Consider the following 18,097-nt stretch of genomic DNA (forward strand, 5'->3'; position numbering starts at 1 on the left):
GTTCTTGCTAAAAACATCAAAGAGCCAGCGTGGGCGTTTTCCAAATTGTTCTTCGCCCCTCCGTGGCAATTTTGAGCCCATAGTCAAGCCGCTTTCTCCAACTTCTGTCCCCAAAATTGAGACGAACAGAAAGTCTTTGCTTTCAGGGCCTCAAATTGCTTTCTGCACTGTGACTAATCACTGAAAAGAAGGAGGATCTGAACAGAGGTCGGATTTTTTTTTTTTTTTTTTTTTTTTTTGAGAATAAAATCTGGATCAACTTTTCGCCGCTGCTGTGTTCAATAATCTGCTGAACATCAAAGAAGCAAAAGGGGAGGGAGAAAGTGTTATAGTGGGAATTTGTGTGGGGAGCTTGATTTGGCTCAAAGACCTTCTCTGTGATCGTCTGTAGTCGGCTAAAGGTTGTACGTGGCCTGAAAAGAACCGAGATCCAGCCCTATGCTCATCTTCTATTGATGGGAGGATCCCGATAGTTTACTGCTGGAAGAGGAAACGAGGACGGGTGGGGGTGAAGACGCGAGGAGCATAAGAATGAAGGAAAAACAGAACAATCTCTGTAATTTAGTCAAAAATATGGTTCAACAATTTGAAATGAGGTTCCTCATTCGACTTGGGTGAAGCTTCATTCGGTGACCTCCAGTGTAAATGGGCTGAGATGTGACTCAGTACTTCTAAAACCGAGGCTGGATGAGGGTAGGTGACGCCCCCTCCAGGTGAGTCACTCCCTCAGGTGAAATGTCTCAATGTTCAGTTCGTTTGTGTGTTATGGTTAGTGCTGCCACGAGTAGTCGACTAATCGATGACTAATCGACTAATACAATAGTCAACGACTCATTCAATAGTTGATTAGTCGTTACTTTATATTATATAGAGTGAGAGACTAGTAAAGTTTAAAGTTATAATAGCATTATGCTAGCATTTTTGACTATTTTTGCATTTATTAAGGTTTTTTAAGCTATTTTTGAGTTTAACCAACATTTCAACTACATGCTAGCTGTTTTGGGTAATTTTAGACTTTTTCAGCTTTTTTAAGATAATTTGGGTTTAGCAAATATTTCAGCTGCATGCTAGCTGTTTTGGCTAACAGTTTTTTTTTCCCAGTTTTTTTAGGCTAACTTCACGTTTAACTAATACCTTAGCTGGCTATCAGGTTTAGCATTTTCAGCTATCAATTTCAGCGTTTTCAGCTATCAGCTTCAGCGTTTTAACTATTAATTTCAGCGTTTTCTGCTATCAGCTTCAGCGTTTTGAGCGTTTCATTTCAGCGTTTTTAGCTATCAATTTTAGCATTTTTAGCTATCAGCTTAAGCGTTTTTAGCTATCAATTTCAGCATCTTCAACTATCAGCACTAGCATCAGCAGACAAATTCAGTTTACAGCGTTCACACTAGCATTATCGCAGGTCTCATTTTTAGATAGTTTCAAGCTAATGATGTGTGCTTTACGTGCAGTTTGTGCATGACCCGATTAGTCAACTAATTGGAAAAAATAATCGGTGATTAATCGACTATTAAAATAATCATTTGTAGCAGCATTCTGGTGTAATACAGACTATATTTGTCATGACTTGGTAGTTTCTCTCCCTCTGATGGTCTGTTTGCGTTTTCCCTCTTTCTCTTTCCACATCCTGACAGACCTACTTCTCATCATTCCTTTGGTATGTAAGACCGATTCTTCTACCTTTACCCTGCCACTCCGTCTACTTACCAAGTGGTATTGAGTCCACATCTGAGCTCCCCCTATCTTTGGTTCTGCTCTTCAGTCTGCCCTGGACCCTGGAACTCACCTACTGTACCTGTGCTGACCTTGAGCAGGGGAAAATCCCCAGCCATTTCTGGACTCTACTCCGTCATATTGTTGTTCTCACCATAATCTGTTTCTCAACACTATTGTGTTGGGGTCTTGTCTACACCCATGCGGGGATTATTTTTGGGTTGTCCGGGAACATGGAAATTCCTGAAGAGAGTGTCCAGTTCACGATGCTTCTTAAGGGTAATGCAAGTGGGTCTTGTTGCAGCATGTGGCAAGTGCATTGTGAAGTATTCGTTAGGGCTTATAGCGTACTGATGATGCTGTCGTATGGTTCACCTATGCCACATCAGAATCATGGGTCAGGGGTGTCCTTGAGGACCAGTGTCCAACATGTTTTCCAACGAGCCGTCGAGGAACACACCTGATCCAGATAACCAGCAGCAGATGAGACAGGATTTATGGAAAACCAGCAGGATGCTGGCCCTCGAGGCCCGGAGTTTGACATTCCTGGTATAGTCGCTAGTAAAGCATTAGTCAAAACTTTATGGCTTGATAAGGGTGGTCAGTGGATGAAAAATGCCTCAACTTATCACTTAAGCCTCTCTTCCACAGAGCGGTTTGTTTTCATGGCGCATGCGTAGTGTCGACCGCTAGCGTGTCATTGAGTCATTGTATACAATGACTACAAAAACAACAACAATGGAGGTCATCCAGCAGCTCGTCTTTTCATTGCTTTACTTTTGGTACATAGTGAATAGTAGGAATTTACTGTTGTTAGAAAGAAGACTGCGGGCATGATTGAAATGGCAAAAACCCAAATGCTTAAATTGTTGGACACACTAGCTTAAATGATCCGTATATTGGTGCTTTCTAATGTCGTCATCACTTTTTGCCAATCACCAAGTAGCTACAGCAGCTCCGCCACAACTACTCCATTCCACTTTTCAATGGATCTACAATAATTGGTATAGCTTGGTACTGTTTAATGGGTCCACTTTATAATGGAAATGCATAAAATACTGGACCGGACCGCACCATACCGCTCAATGGAATCAAGGCTTTAGACAGCACTTACAGGCCCCTTGCGCAGTCCAGAGGATTATGGGTGCAGAGGATTATTGAAAATGTAAAAAAATCATCCAACACGCCTGCATCTCATCTACTGCATTGTAAATGAGATATACAATCAATGATTGATGTAGTGTGTAGCTCCTCCCACATGGAGCGAGATCGTCAAGTTAATATTTTTTGGATGAGCGTCGAGCAGAGAATTTAATGTGAGTCCAAAGAGAATTTTACATGTGTTTCCTGTGAACATAGCATTATACTAGCATAATACTAGCAGTATTTCAGTGAGTAAAGAGTTCAACTTACCCTTCTGGACTGGATGTCGTTTACATAAAGAGGTCGCTGAAACTTGCTCACCCCCTCCAGGTGAATCCCATCCTGTTTCAGTCGAAGACCTCCCATTCCATCCTGGAATAGAGCTATGATCAGTTTCTGGTTTAAGACAAAGGGTTATTGCTTTGCAGCCGCGGGGAAACAGTGAACTTTATTGGCTCAGAAGCTGCAGCTCACAGGCAGGTGAACATGCATTAGCACTGAGTGACAGGAAGTACTGACAACAACTCGGAGGTGACAAACTGAAGATATGAAGCCGATGCCGACAGCCCGCCTTTGGGTGGGAGAGTCAAACAGGCTGACATTAGAGTGGGAGAATAGAGATGATTCATGAAAATTACACAGATGGTTTTCAGGTTTATAGTCATTCTGATTATCATGAGTTGGTGTGAACACTATCAGGATGATTAATACAACTGATGTTGGTAATTTTAGTAACTATAGTCAACCGCAAGCGTTAATGGGATTCCTGTTGGGTCATTTACCAGCAGCTCATCACCAGCTCAAAAAGAAGAACCAATCTTCTTATCTATTTTAAACTTTTGTCAAGAGTTGCTAAATCTTTCACCTCATTGGCATGAAGATGGATTTTTCTTCTAGAGAAAACTCAACTCAATCTGTGGGGTATTTTACTGGTGTTAATCATAAATATATTTGTGACTTAGCTGCTATCCTTTACCAACCACAAAATCTGAAGGATTCAGGACCAAATGAAAAAAATAGAGTTTAAAAAAGCTGTAAAATGGTTGGGCCACTGTCTCCTTGCTCCACTCCAATCTGGTGAATCCAATGCAGGCAAATAGATCCGTGAACGTCTTTGTTTTCCTCGTCTGCGCCGGCATCTGGTTCAAAACTCTACGGCTGGATAGTCCCGATATTGATTATCATTTCTGTTGCGCCACTAATTCTAGCTGAGGGGCTGTAAGTTAATTGGACAGAGTGTAGACAAACGGGATGATGGGATATCAGTGGAGGCTTACTTCGGTGCCACAACCCAGAGGCAAATTTCTGATGAACTTCTGGCAGCTTCACATTGTCTGAATGCCTAAAAACGCCATAATCATAAGTCAAAGACCACTGGGAATGCTTTTTACAAAGGAATGTATTTAAGAATGAAAAAAAGAAAAAAAGCCAATTTTTTTCCTTAGAACAGTTTTAGAAAAGACTGTATGAAGTAAAGTAAAGTCATAAGGCTGAGTGTTGGATGGACTCTAAGGGACGTATTGAAACGGATGATGGTGGTGGCGGGGGAGTGGGGGGCTCTATCATATATAAGAACTGGGACTTGAGAGCAGAAAAGAGAACAAAAAATCAAAGGAGAGCAGATGGAGGGCGGGGCAAAATGACGGTCTTTGTATGTCAGCAGACAAATGTTGCAGCTACTGCTGTGCTGAACCTTGAATTTGAACAGTTGGAAAAGGTAGAAGAAAAACAGAAATGTCACGGTAACCCACTTGTTCCTGACAAAGAAAGCCTTTGTGAGACTTGGAGCTCCTGGCTTTAGAGAAAAATGTAAAATGTTTACAACTCCTATTTAAAAAAAAAAAAAAAAAAGTGAAACTGTAAAAAAGAAAACCATTTGAGAGATCATCGCAACCATTTTTCTTTTTTGTAATACTGGATGTTTTAATTACTACTGGATCCCCAATTGTTTATCCCAGTACTTTACAGAGTAGTTGAATACATTTTATTTAAGTTTGAAGAATATAGCTTGAAGGATGATGCAGATTTTAACCTTAAAGGACCCTTCAACATGAAATAGTCAGTAATATTTGTGCACCGAGGTGTTAAACTACAGATTTGTTCACTGCTATGTCAGTAATCTGCTATCAGGGACTTGTTTTTATGGAACACAGCTTTCAATTCCTGACAGATTTGCAGCGCTGAAGTGTATTTTCTGAAGTAACACCAACACCCGCTGATAAGATCTTTGGTCATGACACAGATTTATGGGAGGGACAGGACAGATAGCAATAGTAATAGATGGCTGAGCCCCACAGAGGGAATTGCTGCTGTCAAGGGATTGTTGACAAAAATGGCACAATTTGTGCATCGTCCCTGAAAATGTAACAGGAGATCACAGTGTTCGTTTGCTCTGTTGCTTCAGATTTTTTTTGTCCAAAAACATTTGAACCTTCGATGCTACGGTCTAGCATGGAATGGAGGTCCTCCTCCATTTTTCAAGGCCTAACCCATCTATATCTATATTGGAAAATTGTTCCCATGTGGTCTTTAAATCATGCAATTTTAAGCCAAAAAGTAAAAAGCCTGTAGTTTTTTTAAGACATATTTTCACCAGCTTGACAGGAGTTTATTGGCACGCAACTTTTCCCATCAGCCCTTTGTTTACACTCTTTCCCGCTAGCGATAAACGTCTCACAAGCCCAAGCTAACATTAGCGTTATCCAGATGTATCGTTGTGAGCCAGTGGCAGCTCAGACAAAGAAAATGAAGACTTTAATGGATCTATTCGTCTTCAAGTTGAGCTTTTTTAAACCTCCAGGTTTTCATCCACTCCTGATTAAACGACATTTGAATAAAGAAATACTCAGAAATGCAGTTTTAATCTTAAATAATTTATACATGTCATTCATTCTAAGAAAAATGCTACAAAACACATGTTAAAAACACCAAAAACACTTTAATTGGAGAGTGTCTGTCATCAGTTTTGATTCAATACAAGCACATGATGATGTAAAATGTTGCTAAAAAAAAAAAAAAAAAAAAAAACTAACACGATGACATTAAAAAATTAATTTCAGATTAAAAGTTGGAAAAAAATGTCAAAAAAACAAGTTACAAAGACTCATTTCAGGTTAATTAAAAATATTGATTTAAAAAGTCATAACAAAAGGACAATTTCTGAGGCACCCTTAAGATTGATCGAGATTGGAAAAAAAGGCTTTTTTGCCCATGTTTCAAAGTGTTCTATGGAAATACACTGAAGCTTCTCCCACATTGCTCCTGGTGGTTATAGGTTGGTGCCAGTGACACTGACCTATAACATCAGTCTCTAAATGTGTGTGCATTGGTGAATGGAACTGTGACTGTGAAATACTTTGGGCCTACTGAAAAGATAGTAAAGTGCTGTAAGTATATGTCATAGACCAATTACCATTTCACAGTCTTGCAGTTTCAGGGATTTTTTTATTTTGCAATCTTGCCTGCTTTTTCTTTTTTACTATGCATTGTGTTCCTCATCCTCAATCTCTCGATTCTATCAATCTCCTTGTGTCTCTTTTACAGTACAGAATGCACCAAGTTTGCAAAATTAACATGAATCTTTGATCAATCAGAGTATCATTCAATAACCTGGATTTTTTTTTTTTTTTTTTAAGAATGTTGGAACATTGAGTGTTTAACCGTTGAACACTGAAGCTTTCACTGAAGACAGCAAAACAACAAAAGCTCTTCTAACTATTCTAAATCTTTGATAATTATTCCATTGAATTTAGATTCGTAATTAACTGGTTTACATTGAACACATCTCTACACAACTGTAAAGTGTATAATATTAGCACTAAGATGCTTCTCTTAGCTTTGAATCTGTCAGAACTACGTTAATTGCATAGACAGTTTAAGAGTTACGTAATTCAAAGTATGTCAATACAGTAGCTAAAGAGTTAAAGATGTTAGAGAGTTAAACATGAGATAAAAGTGTGAAAATGTTCAGGTGTATAAAGAGTGTAGTGAGGAGTTTTAAAGCTTTAAAACATCCATAGATGCGTTTCTATTGACTATGAAATTGCGCAAATTGGATTTGTGATAATAAATTCACCAAATGGAAGCATGCAATTTATCAAATAAAAGTTTTTGTAATTGAAGGAGGTTGCTTTAGAGACATATCAAAATGGATATATTACGCAAAACTCCAGTAGAAACTTTTTTCGTAATAAATGAGTCACATGACCAACAATTGGATACCACGCTTAAAGGTCCCACAGCATCACACAGTTGAGCGTGTCATGTGGAATTGTAGGATCCACATCTCCTCTGTAAAACCTCGATTTTCCCCAAATCACTACATCAGTAGCTTCTGTCTCGTAGGTCGCCACTTCATGTCCTCAATAAGACGCCGACGTCTCCTTTGATAGATGATGATGAGCGCTGGTGCCATGATAGAAATTTAAATATATCCACTGTAAATCAAAGTATTGTTCACATCCATCGCTGAGTTGGTTTGTGTTTATTCACTTAATTATGATTTATTGGAAACAGTGATATTGCGAAATTGTGTTGTTTCAGCATTTCTAGAACTTCAATAACGTTTTCCGCATATGTGTAATGGAAACGTAGCTATTGATACTTGGAATAAAATAAAGCTGATTACTTTGCAAATTTCACCTATCGCAAATTATTTGTAGAACATAACCTCTGTGATAAACACGGTTAACACAAAGCACTAGAAACTGCCCTAATTATTTGGAATTTCTTCACTGTGGAGAAGTTTCACTCTTTTTCTGTTAAATCTCACTTTTTAAGTTGAGTTCTTGGCTTGTGAAGTGAAGTCTAGTAAATCACCTTATTGATTTTCCTTGGGGGGGACATGAAAGGGCTATTATTGACTCAACCTATGCAATGTTGCCTTTTTTTTACATCGAAGGGTCTTTTTTTTTTCTTACATCTATAGTATTCGTACCCCAAAGGCTGCACAGTTTTGTGATAACCTCCATAAATATAAATATATATATATAGGTTTTTTTTATGTCATGAAAGAAAAGTGTGTGATCTGACATTTACTATTTGAAATTATCTTCTCTCTTTGAAATAACTTCTATAAAAAACAAACACTCCTCAGCAACCTCTGATGTACGCTTGACGACTCGCTGAACTCACCACTGAAAAATTCATGACCTTTAGGATCCAGACAGTGAGGGCCAAGTTAACTATCATGGTGACCAGCAGAAGCAGCAGCAAAAAGTAGAGGCATCTCTTCCTCCAGCCGTACAGCCCCACTGGATACACCGCATCGCAAGCCGGTCGCTGGAGGTGTAAGGAGTGTGACGCAAGAATGTACTGATCCTGGGTAATCTGGAAAACAAACACGCAGAGCAACCTTTACGTTAGCTTGCCGTCAAGGATGCAATCACATCTTGTAAGTGGTTATAACCTTGCAAGAACGGCTAAGACAGCCTGCACAGAGGCGCAGATGTCCTTTTGAAAAGAGTGCCACAAGGCAAAGAACAGCAGGCGAAAGTGTGGTATGATCCACAGCCATGGTGCTGAAAACTTCTTCCAAAATAGGGATATTTTAGGCCCTAAAGAGCCTTAAACAGTTTTTAACTTTATTGCAACACGCTGGAAACTACAATTCAGCAATCAAAGTAATCAGTCAAATTCTAGTCATGAAAGACGAAAGGGTTGTATTTCATTTTCTCACGACAAATGATTACACGCAAGTTTTTGGAATGAGCAGTCCCAGAAAGCACTGCTTTGTCAGGTCAAAGAAAAACATAAATCTGAATTTGAATACTAATGAGTTAATCAAAGTGATTAATTAAAACTTTGGTCAGGCAAACAAGGTCGTTCCCCTTTGTGATTGAATCGATGCTCTTCACAAAGAAAGTTATGGATCTATTAACTTTTAATGGGTTTGTTTTTCAAGGACATTAAGTTGATGACATCTGGCCATCCCAGAACTTAACCCTTTACTGCCGGAGCTGTCGTTGAGGGAAATACCACACGTTCTTTGAACTACCGCAACTCTTTGACCGTTGACGCAATTAACCTGGTTCTAGTGCACATGTGTCATGTGTTAATTCAAAAACTGAAGATGAGGACCTTGATGGATTTCCGGGAGAAGGTTGAAAAATAATGTGAGTGGCTTTTAAAATAGTAGAATGAAGTTCTAATAAACTCACTGTTTTGCTATACTTATAATATCGTACGGCTTATGGTAAAATATGGTATTATCAAAGAACAGCAACACTGAAGATAAAGCTCCGGTAATGGTACAGATCAGGGATTGGCAACTCCAGGTCTCTAGAGTCGCAGTGTCTGCAGGATTTCCAGATTTCCAAGTTCTACTCATGACTGTCTGGTTCAGATGTGTCCAATCAATTAGAACATGCCAGAGCATGCCAGGCAACTCGAGGCCTAGAGTTGCCTATTCCTGGTATAGTTAGTATTGAGTCACTGGCGTCCACCACATTCATAAAAAAAAAACAAGAAGAAATAAACTGATGTTTTTCCCTTATGAACATGAATCAAAGCAGGATCAAACTTCAAGCAGAATATCGAGACAAAACATTAGTTTAGTGCCAGAGAAATGTTCTAGCTCAGTGAGCGAGTTCCTTACAGGCGCTTAGACCTCCAAATCACAGAGGGTTATTTCTTCCCCCCCCATCAACGGCAGTCGTCCAGGCGAGGGCGAGCCGTTTCTGTTCTCCAGCAGATCATGACCGCGGGCTGACAGTGTGAAACGCCCAATCAAAAGGTGCAACGCTGGCTGAGCTCCAGAGAGCTCCTCTCAACTGCTGAGAGGACTGGAACCCCCCAAAAAAAACATATGCGGATAATTTGCATTACGTTTTGTATATGTCCATGTGAGCTGTTGTTAACTTATTGTGCCAATCAGAATTGGCTATAGGGGCTGTGTACATACAATTCATAAATCAGAAGACTATTTTTTACCAAACACTGCCAACATTACATTTTTCTGACAGGAATTTATTAGCTGGAATAGAGGAAAAAAGGACCAGCCAACCGTGTTTTAGACTTCCCCTTCTTTAGAACACAGTACAATAGTATTATTAAAAACCATCTATGAAAAACTAACTCTTACAGTCTTTTTTAGCTATAAAGTCAGAGGAGTTAACACACAACATCTGTTTCAGGAGTCGTCACACAGAAGAACAGCCTGTGAAAGGGTTGTGTTGTTGCAACAAATCAATAAGTCTTGCCAGGGTGAGCAGGTGATGAATTTTAGTCATTACAAAACCAAAGACACAGAGGCCGATTTTGGAAGAAAAAAATAAGAAAAGTGCTGCAGTGCATCAGTGAGCGGTGCAAGTAAGGCACCAGAAAAAAAGGCAAAAAAAAAACTTTAAAGCTGTCTATGATTTAATAGAAACACTCGCATTTTTTGGGAATCTGTCAAATGAAACGTTTGTCAGTTTCGGGATTATAGCCACGAACAACCAGGAGGACAAAAACCTGGAATATAATCATATCCCCCCGTTAAGGGTCTTGGGTCTGGAGCACACCAGAGTCTGTGGGGAATACATCCTGGACAGGCTGACAGTTCATCTCTGGGAAATCCTGACAAAGAAGACAAACAACCCTCCAAGTACACAGCGGCTGCCAAGCTCAATTTAGACCCTCCGACATGTATGTTCTTGGACTGTATGGGTGGGGGAGGCTGTAGTATCAGGTGTAGGAATGAGGAGCAAAATCCGCACAGACAGGCTCCAAAGGGAACTCAAACAAGAATCCTTTTTGCTGTGAGGCAACAGTGCTCACCCCCACACTCGTCCATGCATTAATGAATAATGAAAAAAAAATCGTTTGTTTGAAGCTCTGGATCTTTCTGCAAAGGGGACTGTGAAATCAAACTGTGAAGTGCAACCTTGCAGGGTGGAAATAAAGATCGGGAAAGTTAAAGAAATGATTTCAATAATGTGTTTTTTATGGCGTTACCTCATCCGAAAAGGCACTTTGACGGGATATTAATCAAGGTATTTATCAAATTCAGGCTGTGAGTGAGATCGGCTCCTTCAGAAGTGACCGTTTCCTCGGCTTTAGGACGCTGTTGGCGCTGGTGGCAGATGTCTCACAAACGGATGACAGGACTTGGCAGCAAATACAAATGATCCACATCACTGGTCCACAAATGTCAGTGATTCCAATTTGTTCATGCTGAGGGACAGCAGCATCCGCAGAGGCAAAGGTGGATGTGAGCACTCCAGTTGTTTTTCCACAAACACAACTTTCCAACTCAGTTGTAAACACTGTATTTGCACTAAGCTGGAATCTGAAAAGCCCTTGTAAAAATGTAAGTTGCCAAAAAAATAGACAAGTTTAAGAAAAAGTCATATTTTTGCTTGTGGCCCTGTTGGTCAAATTCAGTCTATTTTCAATGCACTGTTGCTAAGGGAGACTTCAGCACTTGGGATTTCTATGGCAACCCACTGTTCCCAACACCAGCAAAACTCCTGGATATTTTTTTTATATCTCGATACACTTGTAAAGCCCTTCAACCCAGTTGAGCTCTGACTTGGAGAGCAAACTCTCACCACTCTTATCAGCAATGTTGCCATGTTTTTCATGCAAACATGGCAACAATCTGCCTGGTTTTCTTCAAAGAAGACCTTTATGTCTTATATAAGGTGTGTGAAAAAGAATTTCTTCAACCCTTTAACACAAGAGTTTTAGCTCCAGTGTTGACATTCTTTCGACTCTTCAACTGTTAACGCAATCTGCCGATTCTGAAGCTTAGAGAAGCAGCTTTCACATAACACTTTACGTTAGGAATGTTTTGCATATTGGAGCCAGGACGATATGAAGAGCCCCTTTTTTTCACATCACAACCAACTAATTTATCGTAATTAATCGTGTAAGTGGTGGATGAGTTATAGTATGTCATTTAGGTTTTACCAGCAACATTTCCAACATTAATAGCTAAATAATTTGATATCCAAGTGATTAAGCAAATAGCATAGATTTACATTCTGATAGATATGTGGTAATAATTGTATCACAAACTTTTCTAATTTTTATTTCTTTGCTTAATTCAGGGGCCTAAATCTGTACATTTTTTGATGGGCAGGTGTGTGGAACCATGGGTAGAATCAGAATTTTAAATTTGACTTTGTCCAACCCAAATGCTGTTTTTCAGAAGACAGTTGAATTTGGGTGAAGTGGACTCCAATTAATGTGTCCGTCCCACACAAGACTTTATTATTTTTTCATACTCTTATGGTTCATATCAGAGGTTATCCATCGATTGTACAGTTGTATCCCCCTATAACCACTGTGCGATGTCTCTTGTACAGAATGTATTGAGTTTGCCAAATTTACATACATTTTGCAGATCTTTGTTTTCAGTCTGACTGATCAGTCATACGTAATCCAGGTACTGTACTTTCCACACTTAAAAGCCTTAATTTTTCTACGAAAACAACTTTGCTTTACAATCCAGAGTACTTTGTATATATTACTGATTGAAGCATATTTTGAGAGGTACATGGTACTTTGTTGAAATGTCACATGTTCCAAAAAAGTTTAAGGGGGATGTCCGAATTTCTTTACTCATTTTACAGTGCACTACATAGTGTGTTTGCCATTTTGTAATGCTGTTCGAATCTACAATTCCAAAAGTCGAGTACCCCAGACATTTCCCAGAAGTCTTTGCGAAAAACCAGTGTACATCGATGCTCACTACATTGGCAAATATAGACCACAATGCATTGCGTTTGAACAATTTTGATGAAAAAAAAAGTGTTTAAATGTAATTTTTAAATAAACTATCAACATTTTCATCATCAGAAGGCAAAGAAGTCCTAAATAAAATGTCGCAAAATGCTCATATTGATTAGATTTTCACTTAGCAAAATTGGTGACGTCATGTCTGCCATTTAGAGAAAAAATAGTGCTCATGGTGTTGGAATTGCTTTAAAAATCCTGGGCACTGGATTTTTATAGCTTTTTAGTAATTAGGGTGGGAATTTGGACATAGCCTGAATGTTGAAAAATATGCTAACATTGCTAACATGTTGCAGTGTAAGACAGTTTTTTTTTTCTTTTAATCTTACAAACAAGGTTGGGAGTTAGCATTGTCACAGTAATGTTTGTTTTATAAGCCTCTTTTTTGCTACAAGCTGCAAACCAGGTTGGGAGATCTGGGTATTATGAACACTTTCCTGCAGCTGATGCTTCTAATGTGGTTGGCGTGTTGCATGTTATAAGTTCTAGAGTTACCCTGAATGCAGTTAATAAAGTTTGACACACTGATGGACTTATCTCTGACTTTTGTGTCTTCCTTAATGTGCTTTAATCAGTGGGCCTTGTATATTACACAAGTTTGAAAAATGGACCATTCATTGACGGCGCCTCCTTTGGTGATGAAAATATGGTAATCAGCAGCAAGAAGTGCAAGGAAAGCAGGAAGACAGCAAGCAGGGTGGTAAATTTTGAAGATCAGGGATGGGTAGTACTACTCTAAAGGAACAAAACATTCAGCTTCTAAAGTACTGAACACTTTTTTTTAATAAACCCTTATCTGCGCTTGATTAACCAACTGAAAGTAGCAACTACAGAAAGACATTATTCACAACACAGCAAATTAGCCAAGAGAAAAGAGGCGCTTTTTATGATTCACTGTTTGTTGAGTCCATGACTAAGGTCACATACTTGGTGAAATTGGTGTTCGAATAAAACAATTTTTCTCACAATGATAACAGCTAATGGTGTAAAAAAAGGTTTTCTCCCAAAACAAAACAATGTATTTTGTCTTGACAATTAATTACCCTTTCCATGAATTTGACAGCAAACTTTTACAAATAGTTTGTCACCAATCAATTGATGGTTGGTACCGGTTTTCTTTGTTAAAAAATAATATTTTATGCGTTTTCTGGAAAAATTAATAAATTGTGTCTATGATTGAAGTATTTTGGTTTCTATTTGACTTTATCATTATTTAGTTAATCAGGGAATAACTTTCATGTTTTAAAGTTGGAATGCCGGTCAAAAAGTACACATCAATAAAACAAGCAGGCATCACGATAGGCACCACACGGTTCTGTTATAAAAGTGTTGTAGTACAATTCAACAAAAAAGAGAACACACAAAGGCCCGGAAAACGAAATTACACATGCTTGAGGAGACGTTCCTCAAATTAGAATGAGTGTCAGGCTGGAAATCATCCTCTCAAATCTGCAATTTGCTTCAGAAACAGCTTGTTTAAGCAGCCGGTAAAAGCTTTCCTGTCTAAAAATGTTTCGCTGCACTCAAGAAAAGTGTTGGCAGATTACCACGAGCAGATGAATCGGAGATCTATTCAAGTGCGTTACCATCCACAGTCCTATTTATAGAAGCTCAACACCTACACAGCAGCTCGCCTCTCTGAGGTGGAATCAATAAAAACATCTCTATAGATGTGACCAAACATCATTTTATGTGTGTCTTAGTTTTGCACCATTTTTTCTTTTTTTTGCCCTTGTAATCACCTCCATGGGATTTTGCTTGTGGATTCAACAGAGATGGAGCCGAATCCAGACGAATCTTAGCCTTTACTCAGCCCGTTCGCCTCATCTTCACCAATTAGCATAAAGGGTCGTGTTTTTCACGCTGCTTTGATCAGGCGGCCACTTTCTGCAGGGGTTGCAAAACACTGCTGAGGAGCTCCTCATGAAAGAAAATGAGAAGTTATGAATGCTTGAGGATGGTAATTGGTGGTTGCTTGAACTCTTGAGGTCCTACCCTACAGCTCAATTACTAAAAAAAAGAACGATGCGGGATGTGGGATGTAAGGAAAGTAGGTGTTTTGTTCAGTCAAATCAAAAAGTCCTGATTACCTGACTGCAAACAGACTGTTTTGTATTCCTCTAGCATTACATTAAGTATAATAGATGTAAAAGTGTATTGCTGTTAAATTGGAGTCTGATTCCCCTTTACTCATCACTACGTGGTAATCCTGTATATCGTTAGAGTCCATAGCTTATTGCCTTACTAGTAGATATGACACTATTGTTGAAACGTGACGGCCCGACCTGAGCTATACGTGTACTGGACCCACTGCTGTTTTTTATTTACTTTGGAAAAGAGAGTAAGCCAGTACTTAATTCACTGGGACGTAGAATTCCAATTGTTGAGCTTATTGAGATGATTTTGCTACTAATGGTGACCTTTATTGATGCATGGATAAAAAGAATGGGAAATGGATAGAAGCAAAGATTAGATGGATGGAAGGGAGGATGGATATGGTAAATGGCTTTTCTACCTTCCGTGAAGGCCCAAAGCATTATACAGTCACAGTCCCATTCACACACACATTCACACACTGTGTTTGGCTCTGCTGCCAAACTTCTACCAGAGCCAATTCAGTGTCTTGCACAAGGACACTTCGATACATGGGCAGGCAAGGCGGGAATCAAACCCGTAATCTTTCGATCAGGAGTTAACCGCCCTACAGCTGCACCCCGGCCGCCCTGGATAGAAAGAAGGATGAATAAATGGAACAGAAGGAAGGAAGGAGGGAAGGAGAAATAAATAAACTAAAAAATGGGTGGATAGAGAAAAGAAGGGGATGAAATGATAGATGGTAAGATGGAATGAAGAATGGAGGGGTGTATATGGTAAATGGAAGAAATGAAGCATGGGGTGGATGAGTAAATGGATGGATTGACGGACTGAGAAAAACTAATGAATGAACAATTGAAAGAATGAACCAATGAAAGAAAGGAAGAAAGAAATTATGTAGATAGAAGGAATGAAGGGATGAATATAGATGTACAGATGAATAGATGGACAAATGGATGTCTGGATGAAATGATGGATGGATGGAATGTTTGGACGGGAGGACTTCTCAATTTGAAGCAAGACTACAACTTTGGCAAAACGAGATAGAAGTTAAAGGACAGCAAGCGGCCGATGTGATTAACCGCAACAGATTAACATATCTACAAAACTTCTTTATCTTAGTAAAGGCAAAAAAAATCAAATTCCAATTTGCACCCTCCCCTTACAAAGTTGTTGAACTGCTAATGGAAATTGACACCATCTCCTCTAGAGTAAGCAAGGTCTCTGTGGTTAGTCCAAAATATCTTTGAACAGCTCCCCCATAGGCATCATCTGCATTCAGTCGCACAGGACCAGAGGCAACGGGGCCAATACCATAGAGCCTCTCTGATGAAGACTCCCATTTAATTAGAATAGAAAGAGCACTCCCACTCATCCAGCCCACCATCTGGACCAATCACTCATAATGATCATCTATTGTAGAAACTCGTAGACTGAAGTTCAAATGAACTTTGGGCTGATTTCTGGACCTGACACAACGGATGGCGGTTCGTGGACTACAGACAAACAGCTCCATTGTACTTTTCCTCTTCAGTATAGCCTGGAGACGAGATTCTGTATGAGTTTATACCCTGAAGTTCCTACCATCTTCAACCTGAGAGGAAGCAAGCAGTAGATCATCATGTGATGTTAGAGAGATTCTTCCACAGAAATCAATCTAGAAGCAGAGAACTTCAATCAGATCTCCTGCAAATGTGTTTGTTTGTCTTCAAACCCCTTATAGAGGATGCACCTGTTGCAGGAAACTGATAAATACAGAGGTTAGACTATCAAATAAAAGCCTTTTTTTAAAAACAAAATGTTAGAAAAATATAATAAATATAAAAATGTGTGTCCTTTAAGGCACCACAAAGCATTAAAATCAATAAAAAGTGAAGTATTTATGCCACAATTTAGTACTGAATTGCTAAATATGTCTCATTTTATAATGTTTTTAATCTTACCTTAAGTGTTTCTATGTCAAGAGTAGCTGACTGCTCCATTTTGCGTCCACACAGTTACATATTTCCAGAAAAGTTATCACAAACAAATTTGAAAAATAAATTGGTACAAAAAAGGCGCCTAAAATCCCTCCTTGTCTTGAGAAAAAGCGGCACTTTCCCCCTCTTCCTCTCATTCAGACATCTTTAAAACTTCCTCCTCCGACGGCTTCCAGGGGGATCTTTGACGTAAACATCGTTTGGGATGAAGTGAGAGCGGCGCCGCGCTGTTTCAGCCGGTCACGTCTCCGCTCTTCTCACGGACGGAGCTCCATTAAAAAAAAGAAAAAGAAAAAAACTCAACCGAGACCGAGTTACCGCCATAACCCGCGGCATTTCCGGTATGACGTTTCACAATAAAAGCATTTCACTGCGCTTATCGTCCCTTTGTTTGCTTTTACCCCTCTCTTGTGGCTCTATGGTTAAAGAAAATTAAAATTTTGAGTTCTAAAAAGTAACTGTAAGGTAAAAAGTAAGTAGCAAAATTTAAAAATAAAAAGTAAAGTCACTTAAGCTTTATTCAAAGATAAAGGAAAGTATGTATGACTCCATGATGTTCCTGACTCATTTCTCCATCAATCATTCGTAGTTTACCAAAATCGAATTAAAATACTTTTTAAATAATTTTTAGGTTTGTCAAATTGAGGTCAGTAAACACAACTGGAAATCAATCTTAACCAGATTAAAAGGCAAATTTCATATTTTTGAACAAATGAAAGGGTTTTAAGAGCATATTCTGGTGTGGTTTGAAAAATGTGATTAAATGGCATTTAATTAGCTCTGATTTCATTTCTGTTTGTTATATTTACAAATTTTATTTCCAAGCTGCACCAGGAATGGTAAAATAAACAGTTATACATATTATTATTATGCTGACACTACATTTGCTTAATTGAGATGAGTGGCACAGTCTGTCATTTATTTTGAAAAGATCTAATGTGACTCCGGTAAAAGTTAGAAAATATTTCATATTTTAAAAAAAGAAAGAGATTATTTTCTCTTTATGTTTCATTTATGCAAAAAAAAAAATGTTAAATGATGATATACAGTATAAAGTCCGTATCTTATTTTTCCAAAGATTAAAATAAGACTTTTTGGCTTCTACTGAGTTGTGGTCAGTGAGAAATTGACTGGAATGGCTTTTTAAGTGTTGCAAGCCGCAGACACGTGGTTGATGAGAACTAGACTGGGTGACATTTAATATTTTCTTGCTAATACTAGTTTATTTTCATTATATTTATTTTTCTGTAGTGCAAGTTATTCAAATCATAATACTCAAAACCTGCAAAGGGACCCTGACCAACCAAGACAACTGTAAATAAACCAAATAAGAGCAGTTTTCTTTAGTTTTATGTTATATTTTTGTAATAAATAATAAATACAATAGTTGATTCATTTATATTCTGTTACATTTGCATTTTTAATCACCTAAGTTTCTTATGTTGTTT

General features: G+C 38.6%; 1 protein-coding gene across 1 annotated transcript in view; it reads right to left on the reverse strand.

The window, feature by feature from the left end:
• Positions 1–17,225, reverse strand: part of LOC112156441 (zeta-sarcoglycan) — a 42,706-nt gene extending 25,481 nt beyond the window's left edge. The window contains exons 1-3 of the mRNA XM_024288721.2: positions 16,614–17,225; positions 7,990–8,184; positions 3,127–3,228 (exon numbers count right to left, since the gene is read on the reverse strand). Coding sequence (XP_024144489.1) covers positions 3,127–3,228; positions 7,990–8,184; positions 16,614–16,652 — 336 coding nt within the window. The 5' untranslated portion in view covers positions 16,653–17,225. The remainder of the gene's footprint in view (positions 1–3,126; positions 3,229–7,989; positions 8,185–16,613) is intronic.
• Between the last annotated feature and the right edge of the window lie 872 nt (positions 17,226–18,097).

Source organism: Oryzias melastigma, linkage group LG18 (assembly GCF_002922805.2).
Source record: "Oryzias melastigma strain HK-1 linkage group LG18, ASM292280v2, whole genome shotgun sequence".
Taxonomy (NCBI): Eukaryota; Metazoa; Chordata; class Actinopteri; order Beloniformes; family Adrianichthyidae; genus Oryzias; species Oryzias melastigma.